The following is a 9,308-nucleotide window of genomic DNA, read 5'->3' as shown; positions in this document are numbered from 1 at the left end:
AGGTTCTTCTATGTCCAGGGCAGCTGGGAACTGGGTTTTCTGCTCTTTCTTTCTCCTTAGAACCCCACACTACCACTGACACACAGTAGGCCCTCAGTCGGTGGTTCTTACTGTTCTGAACCGGATGACGCTAGTCAGTGGCACGGACATCGGAACCCAGGGCTGTCAATCTGAAGTGACTAGTCACAAAACAAAACAGCGGCCACAGCGACACCATGAACAACGTCAGTGTTTCTCACCCCAAAGCTGGTAACCCCAAGGTGGTGCACTGAGTTGTCAGGTGGCTACACCTGCCTGGCACCCAGGGCCAGCTTTCAGCGCAGAGATGGCTAGGGGCCAGGGAGGCGGCCCGCAGGCGGCCCCGCGGCTGTGTGCAGAGTCCGCGCCTGGAAGACATTACACGGCTGTCGGCCGGGGGGCGTCGCCGGGAGTTCCGGAGGGGGTCCCGGAGGCGGCCGCGCCGGGGAGGGGACAGCCGGCCACAAAGCGTGCTTTGTTCTACCCTCCCCCCGGAGCTGGAACCAATGGATTGGCGGCAGCTGAGGTCATCTGCCAGGCAAAGCCGGGGGTCGGGCTCAGGATGGGGCCCCGGGGCAAGAGTCTCCATGGGCCGCCTTATGGGGCGGAGCCGGCTGGAGCACCCAGGCAGGTGGCTGCTTGTTTGGGGACTCAGTTTACGATCTGAGCAACAAGGAAAACCATGTCTGCCCTGCCCACTTCTAGGACTGGCTGTGGGGCTGGATCCTTTATTCTACGGAAGGGCGAACCTGGAAGCAGGTGTGGTGGGTATACCCACCACGAAGTTTGGAGGTCTTCCAGGTCCCTTCCAGGCCAGGGCAGTCATAGCCTCTCCTAGGATCCCCTCTGACCCAGACTAGGATCCAGGCGAAGCCTGGTGCTCTGGGGAGCAGGGTAGTCGTGCAGGGACCACCCAGGGAGGCTATTCTAACTGCAGGCTGATGGGGGTTGAGGATCCTCACCAGCAGTTGGCAACCAGAGTCCATTCAGTCTCTCATCCCACCTCTGCATGGGCAGGTACCTCCCTCTGAGACATGCTGTTAGTGCTGAGCACAATGACCCTGCAAGCTGTCTGTCAAGCTTAGGAAGGCCCAAAAAGTGCCCAAAGTGTATGTATTTTCTTTTTTAAATATTGTATTTTCTTCTTAATTATATGTTCATTTGTATGTGAGTATGCGCACTTGAGTACAGGTGCCCTTGGAGGCCAGAAGGGGACATCAGATCCCCGGAGTTGGGGTTACAGGTGGTTGTGAGATGCCTTGCTAGGGGAAAGGGCTCATAGCTTTCTTTTGTTCTCAACCATGATCCTGGTCCCAAAAAAAGGGGGCTGGAGTTAGGAAGAATAGTCTCCAAGTTCTGCCTGGGTAGCATTTGGATCATCTCCTCCGGCTAGGTCACCAATAAGGAGAAGCTAGGTAGGAGGCTGTGTGTCACCAGGCTCTTAGGTTTCTAGGTGTCCAGCTGGTAGAACACAAGAGGGGACGTGGGAATCACACGTTGAACAAGCAGCCAGTGGACTCCCAAATGTCCACTAACAGGAGAATGGCTGATACATCGTACATTCATACCCTGGAACACCAGGCAGCGATAAAACAGATCTCCCTCCCGTGGGATGGACTTGCTCAACAGCTGTCTGAGGAACACCTAAGTGCTGGGAGCTGTTCTCAGCGCTGGGCTCAGGATGGTAGGCAGGGAAGACCTGCCGGGATCTACCTTCTGGTGGGCAGGGAAGACATCAGTGGAGACCGAAGAGAACCATGGAAAGTAACGAAGAAAATCGAGTGGAAAGAGAAGAACATATGGGGGAAGGCCTTCGGAAAAAGAGGCCATGGAGCAGACACCAGCCTGAGTTCTGGAGAGGAGTTCAGCTGCCAGTGAAGGCAGTGGCCAGTGCCAAGAGATGTCAATCTGAAAATAGTGTTTTGAAAAGGGGTGGGTGGCTGGAGAGATGGCTCAGTGGTTAAGAGCACTGGCTGCTCTTACGGAGGACCAGGGTTCAATTCCCAGCACCTTCACAGCAGCTCACAACTGTTTATGTCCAGTTCCAGAGGACCGATGACTTCTTCTAGCCTCCGTGGGCACCAGGCACACGTGTGATGCACAGACATGCACGTAGGCAGAACACCTATACACATAATAAAAGTTAATCTTGGGGGGAAGAGTGGGGCTGGGGAGATGGCTCAGTCAGGAGAGTGCTTGCTGTGGAAGCGTGAGGACCTGAGTTAGATTCCCCAAGATGTCATCTGAAAAGCTGGGTGTGGTTGTGCACACCTGTAATCCCAGTGTTGGGGAGGTAGAGGCAGATCGCTGGAACTTGCTGGCTAGCTGGCCTAGCTGAGTGGGTGAGCTCCAGGTTCAGGGAGAGACCCTACTGGGACAACATTTGAACAGTTACCTGGTGAGACTCTGTTTCAGAAAATAAGGTGGAAGGGGCTGGAGAGATGGCTCAGCCCTTAAGAACACGTACTGCTCTTCCAAAGGCCTGGAGTTCACTCCTCCATATCCACACCAGGAGGCTTACAATCACTGACGACACCAGCTCCTGAGGGATCTGCAGACACCTGCACTCACATGCACACACAGATACACATATACATAATTTAAAAAAATAAAAGAAAAACCTTAAAAAAGAAAAAACAGGGAGTGACTAAGGAAGATACCTAACATTGACCCCTGGCCTCACACCTGATACACACACACACACACACACACACACACACACACACACACCACAAAAATGTTCTAGACATGCACAAATGTATACAAATGTGTATTCTGCAGTCAGGCAGACTTCTGGAAGGGCCAAAACTCATTGCATTAAAATTCAAAGCCAGCCAGGTCTAGGATCCATGATGGACTTGAGCCTGCTCCTAGTGTTTTAACTGAAAATATTTAGTTATTTAAGCTTTTGGAGCTTTTTTGGGACCGTCTCATAATGTAGCCCAGGCTTACCCTAAACTTGCAATGCTCCTGCCTCACCCTCCGAGGTGCTGGGATCACAGGCATGCACCCATTAATGTCTAGTCTTAGTAAAAGTTCCAGGGCCTTAAGGAGCCCCAAGGACACCTACAAACTACCCTTTCTGAGTGCAGGGGAAGGAACACGTGATATGAGAATCCAGAAGCTCACGGCCCAGCTTGGAGGGCCCCAAAGCTTCTTGGAGGTGCCCCCTCTGTAAAGGAACCCAGCACACCCAAGGTACGTACAAGTATAGGGGAGGCAGGATGAGCAGCAACTGAGGACGGGACCCAGGCTTCTTTCAGTCCAACAATCCCTCCCTCAACCATGGACACAGTGCCTTCCTCGAAACGCCGCTCTGTTCTAGGGACGGGAAAGCAGCGCCACTTGCTGGTGCAAGTGAGAAATGCAGCTCAGTACCAATTGACAGCCACACAGCTCCCCTCTCTCCCTGTCCCGCCCCTCTCTTATTGAACCAGTATGTCAGCCAAATGCTCTATTGCCAAGCTACATCCCCTCCCCCTTTCTATTTTTATGTGGAGTCAGGGTTTCATTAAATTGTTCAGGGTGGCCTGGAATCTGCTGTGCTGCCCGCAAGGGTCTTGATCCTGAACCTGTCATCTGGTCTCAGCCTCTCCAGTGCGGAGATTACAGACACCGGCCATGCTTGGCTTCCAGTTGCCTTTCTTAAATGGTCTGTGCCTCCACCCCATCCTCCTGGGGCCTGTTGGTTGGGTTCCTCCGAATGGAGTCGGTACCTGGGGTATTGACTACAATGCAGTTACCTCCGCCCAGCAGGTGCCGAAGTTTCTTCACCGGTGACAGTGGTACTTCAAGACAGCACTTTGCAAGAACACCTTCTACTCGCCTGACCCTGGTCACAAAGTTAGGGCTGCAGAGCCCCTCTGGCCGCTTGGAGAAGCCTCCTGCCAGGGGTGGGGAGTACTTGTTCAAGCTGCTCCAGAGCCCAAGCATCCTGAACACAGCCCAAGGGCCCAGCACAAAAAGCAAGCTGCGTCATCAGGTTACAGAGTCCTGGCTGCGTTCCCTTAGCAGCAGCTGCTCCTGAAAACCTTCTAGAAATATATGTTCCTGGGCCCCAGACCCAGGGGCTTCAGCTTCAGGGGCAAGGCCCATCAAACCCAACCAAAAATACTGGGCAAAGCTACCACATTGTTGTGTGTGTTTTCTTAAATTAAATAAACTTTTATTTTGGAATGACTTCAGATTTACAGAAAAATTGCAGACTAAAGAGTTCCCATACATTCTCCACTCAGCCCACCCCAGCAGTTTGATTGCCCAAACTGGAAGGTAACTAAATCTAGACAGAATGAGTTCCTGGTTGACCTGCTAATGCTCCCCCATCCCTTTTTGGTCTTAAGATTCAACCCAAGCACCATGTTGCATTTATTCCCTTTCAGTTTCATTTGCTGGGACACTCGGTGGGTGGGAAAGCCGTTGTCTTCGCTAGAGCTGGGAGAGCAGAAAGTGACACTTGACTGAGCTCTCTGGGAGAGAAGCAGCAAGTGCCACCTCTCTCTGCCGCTTCCTCAGCCTTCCCTCAGCCTCCAGGGCTCTCGGTTTGCAGAAGACCTCTTGAATGCCCCATTGCCCACCCCTTTCTGCTAGTGAGTCATCCTTGAGGATGGGGTACCCAGCTCTTGGAGACACCATGCCATGACTTCTTCTAGGTTCCAAGAACAGTAACTTAAGACTGCTTATGGGTGGGAGCGAGACATACTGTCACTTGCCCACCAAGATTCATCTGTGCTGAACGAACAATAGCCCTGTGTTCTTTACAGTTCCTCCTATTGAGAGCTGGGGTCCATTTGCACCCCTTGAATCTGAACTCAGCAGCAGTGACATTGTCCTAGACAAGGGCTGACGATACCTTGTCACCTTAAAACAAAACAAAACAAACAAAAACCACAAAAACTATGTATGTGGGTGCTTTGCTTGCATATGTATGTCCATAGACCATGTGTCTAGTACCCACAGAGGCTGGAAGAGGGTGTCAGGTCCTCTGGAGCTGGGGTTACAGTCACGAGTAACCATGTAGGTGCTCTTAACAGCGAGCCAGTACCTGCCTCGTCACTATTGACTCTCATTGGAACTCTGGGGCCATCTTGAGAGTAAGCCTGAGCTGACCCTCTAGAGGCAACAAGGATGACCAAGCCAATCCAGTCAACATGTGCCACAGAAGGAGTAAGGTGATCCCAGCCCAGCCAGCCCCAGCTGAGGTGACAGCTTGATGGTGGGCTCATGAGCAGAACCAGGCCATACCAGCAGAGCTGCCCAAGGGAGCCTAGCCCCAAGTGCTCACCCACAGAATCATGGGTAAATGAATACTTTTTTTTAGCCGTTAAGTTTGGGAACGGCTTGTTATGCAGCAAGGGCTAACTGATACATCCTTCTTCCTCTCCTGCTAATGGGATCCCAGTTTGGTTGCAGGAGACACAGTGCCACTTCCAAGGGATGAACAAGGCAGTCATGCTCAGCTGTGACAGCGTTCCCTTTGCAACTGTGGGTGCCAATGATGGCTAGCTCTGACCAAGGATTCTGTGCAGATGTTCTGAAGGTTTTCCTTTCTGATAGAAGTAGGTCTAGTGGGTTTCTTCCTTGAGCACAGATAAGATTCCTAGAGATACGGCAGCCATCTTGTGACCACGAAGTAAGGGGCCATGAGGGCAAGGCCAAAGGATTACCTAGAGGGAGGCCCCACCTTCACTGAGCTGTTGACCCAGTACTGTGTGAGTCATCTGTTCCGGGACTCAATCTATGGGGAAAACAAGCCTCTCTCACTTAAGCCTTGGTGACCTAAGTTTTCCTCTACTTCCCAGTTCATGAAGTGATAGGCTATCATAAAGATAAGAATGGAACAAGTCCTTGTCTCCATGTCCATCTCCTTTCTCACTTCCTCCTCTTGGTACTCCTTCAGAGTCAAGGCCATGACATCTTTTCACATACAGGGGAGCTGGGCTCCCTTATTCTCGGGCCTGGGGACTAGCGCAGAGGCACTAAGAGGCAGACCTCCCTCCTTAGGAATAGAGAGAACATATCCCTGCTACAGCTTCCGCCCGCTGGGGGCCACGTGTATCTTCTAGGCTCTGGAAGGTGGTGCTGGTGTGCAGGGGGTGGGGTGAGCAGGAGGTTTCTACTGCAAATCTGGTGTGGATGCACCCAGGTACACCCTCAGGTCTGAAAGGGTGGACTGCACGAGCTTGGCAGGGATGGTCTCTCTCTGTAGCTGCTGGTAGGCAGCATAGCGGTGGCAGCCCCCGAAGGAGTAGTAGTAGTCACCACCCTGGGCCCCTTTGATCCAGAGGACATCGATGGGGGGCACGCTGTCAGGGTCCTCCTAGAGAGAAAGGTCACAGGGTGAGTGAGCATGGCACTGTGCTGGAGAACCGGCAAAATGTTTTGTTGAGCCAAGCGGAGCTCTTGTAAAGGGCTCATGCTGGCGGGAGCAGCAGGCTCTCCGCCACCTAGGGGCTCTGCAAGCTGGCGGGTGGCGCCTTGGCAGCTTGAAAATCAGCCCCGAGAGTATTTCCAGCAGAGTAATGGCAGATGCCGTAAGTGAGGGGCTTCCCCCAAACACTAGGTGTGGAGTATTTATATCCATGTGAACGATCTACCCTGTACCCACTTGTCCACACTTGGGGGACACAGCACAGCCAGGAGGTGAGGACGGTCTCACCCTGATACGATTTCTGTCCCAGGAACAGATTGAAGGAGGAAGTGAATAATGGCGTGACATATACTATGAAGACAGTCTCACAAATGACAAGCCAGGAAGGAGGCCACAGGTCTCTCTGGAGTGACAAGGGGCACAGAACCACTGGAGAAGCTGCAGATATGGATTAGTTTAGAGCCCAAATGCTGAACTGTGGCTCCTCTGCAGAACAGCTAGGGACCTGTGCTGTACAGGTAACCTCCCATGTTCAACAGAGCAGGGCAGTGGGCCAAGTCAGGGAGCTGATACACGGGAGGACTCCCTGGAGGGGTGGCCCTGGACAGCTGCATTTGGCAGGCCTTGTGTTGAAGGTATGATAGGGGGTGGGTTCAAGAATGGTCCCTCTGGATGCTCATTTCCTAGTCTTTAGGACCTGTGAAACCCACCTTACATGGTGGAAATCTGCTAATAGGAGTAGACTTTAAGGCTCCTGAAATTGAGAGATTGTCCTGGGTTGCCCAGGCAGGCAGAATGTAACCACCAGGTTCTTTGAAAGCAGAAGAAGGCTGTGGCAAAAGAGGTCACAGTGACCTGAGGTGGGAACCACCAGCTGCTGCTGATTTGAAGATGAGGAAGAGGAAGTCCTCAGCTAAAGGGTTCAATTGTCAACTCGATGAAATCCAGAATCATTTTGGAGGCGGCCTCTTTGGGCATGCCTGTAGGAGATTGTTTTGGTTAGGTTAACTGCGATGGGAAGATCCACCCACTTTAAGCGGCATCATTCCCTAGGCTTACGATCCTGAACTGTATAAAGAGAAGAAAGTGAGCTACATAGATACAATGTAGAGATACAATGTCTCCAGCCCCTGCCATCATGACTTCCCTGACATGATGGGCTCTATCTCGGAACTGAGAGCCAATGTAAACCTTGTCGCCTTTGAGTTGCATTTGTCAGGGTGTTTTGTCACAGGAAAGGGAAAAGCAACTAAGACTTCAGGAAATGCATTTTCCCTCAGGGCCTCAAGAAACCCGCCTTATATTGATTAGCTCAATAAACCACACTTTGAGCTGGGCCTGGTGGAGGGCACCTGTGACCCCAGCACTCCGGAGACTGAAACAGGATGATGAGTTTCAGGCCAGCACAGGCCACACAGGGACACACCCTGTCTTAAAAAACGGCAACAACAAAACACAGCTTTGGACCCGTGTCTTGTTTTAAGCCACCATGCTTGTGGCCACATGGTTAGGTGGCCAAGGCAGACAAGTCCTTGTCTCCACAGAGCCTGTGGCTCCAGTACGGGACAGAGGTGTCTAAACTGGTCATTGAAACCCATCAGGATCCCAGCTGTGCTAGGGGGCATCCAGGTGGCTGGCTGTGAGGAAAGACTAAGGAGTTAGAAGCAACAAAGAGATTAAAAAACAAAAAACAAAAAACTAGGGATGCAGCGCACTGGTGGTGCTCCTGCTGAATGTGCCAAAGCTCCTGAGTGCAATTCCTAGCATCATGTGCACACAAAAACTCTAACAATGACGAAAAAGGAGGGCATGGCAGCCTTCCCGGGGGTGAGGGAAGTCTATGCAAAGGCCCAGTGGTACTCAGAGAGCATCCTGGGCTAAGTCCCCTTCCCACAAACTGTCAGCTTGAAGGCAACCGTCAAGGTGGCAAAATTCCTGCTCTTGTGAAATTCATACAGGAAGACAGGGTGCAAGTTTTAGGACTAAAACATCCTCCTGAGTCTCAGGGCTCACTGCTCAAGAATCTGGAAGAAGAGATAGTAAGCCACGTAGGGCTAACCTGACACAAATGTCCTAGTTTCTACCGGGACTCTCCCTCCATGATAGACTGACCTTGATCCTCTCCCACTTCCCATTTGGACAAGATCCTCCCAACAGACATGACACACCCAGGCCACTGCCACGACTCTCCTGGCCAGAAGAGACATGAGGATACCCAGGTTGTCTAGGTAAAAAGTCTCATTGTATTATCTTGAAAGTGCTTGACCGAGGGAAAGTTGCTTAAAAAACAAAACAAAACAAGACAACCCAAGTTTCCTGTGCCTCAGTTTCTCCTCCGTACAGGAGGAACGGCAGCTACTTCATAGAGCTGATCCGAGAAGCTGAAATCAGATCCGGGGCGACTGCAGCACTTTCGAGTATGTGCGTCACGGATCATTACTTTCATGGCCAAGTCCAAGTACGGAACCTGAGGCCCAGGGAGGCTCAGTCAGTCGGTCAAGGTCACACAGCCGAAGCTGAGCTCCCGCAGATCCTGGACCCCGACCCTCGCGCCCTCTCTTCCTCGCGCGGGCCAGCAGGCTCCGCGGGCTCACCAGGATCGTGTCCACGAGGCTCTGCACCTTGGCCGGGTCCAGTACGGACGGCAGCGGCCGGATGAGCACGCTGATTGGCACGTTGTGCACCGCGGCGATGCAGCCCGAGTGGATGCTGCCTCCCTGAGCACCGCCGGGGTCCCGGCCCTCGGAAGCCCCGGGCCCGGTGCCCACCCTGCGGAGCGCTCCACCCGCGCGCAGCCCCATACTGTCTCCTTGGTGGTTAGCTCAGTCCGCCCGCTTAACCCGACCGGGCTGTACCATCGGCGGCCGCGGGGGGCGACGGAGCTGCGCTTTCCCGGTCCAAGTGGCTCGGCCCGCAAGGTGAC

General features: G+C 52.8%; 1 protein-coding gene across 1 annotated transcript; it reads right to left on the bottom strand.

The window, feature by feature from the left end:
• Positions 1–4,159: 4,159 nt before the first annotated feature.
• Positions 4,160–9,307, bottom strand: Srxn1 (sulfiredoxin 1). Its single transcript, XM_052723743.1, has 2 exons — positions 8,980–9,307; positions 4,160–6,334 (listed from the first exon to the last, which is right to left on the bottom strand). Exons 1-2 carry the CDS (start codon positions 9,184–9,186, stop codon positions 6,131–6,133), a joined length of 411 nt encoding a protein of 136 aa, XP_052579703.1. The 5' UTR covers positions 9,187–9,307; the 3' UTR covers positions 4,160–6,130.
• Between the last annotated feature and the right edge of the window lies 1 nt (position 9,308).

Source organism: Peromyscus californicus, unplaced genomic scaffold (assembly GCF_007827085.1).
Source record: "Peromyscus californicus insignis strain IS unplaced genomic scaffold, ASM782708v3 Scaffold_7__1_contigs__length_154581171, whole genome shotgun sequence".
NCBI lineage: Eukaryota > Metazoa > Chordata > Mammalia > Rodentia > Cricetidae > Peromyscus > Peromyscus californicus.
This window is presented reverse-complemented; position numbering and strand designations above follow the sequence as displayed.

Bases quoted from the DNA above. Each gene is read 5' to 3' on its own strand.
- Srxn1 (XM_052723743.1), bottom strand. From the start codon at position 9,186: ATGGGGCTGCGCGCGGGTGGAGCGCTCCGCAGGGTGGGCACCGGGCCC. The intron at 6,335-8,979 runs GTGAGCCCGCGG...CTTTCTCTCTAG, and splicing joins GCCTCGTGGACACGATCCTG to GAGGACCCTGACAGCGTGCC.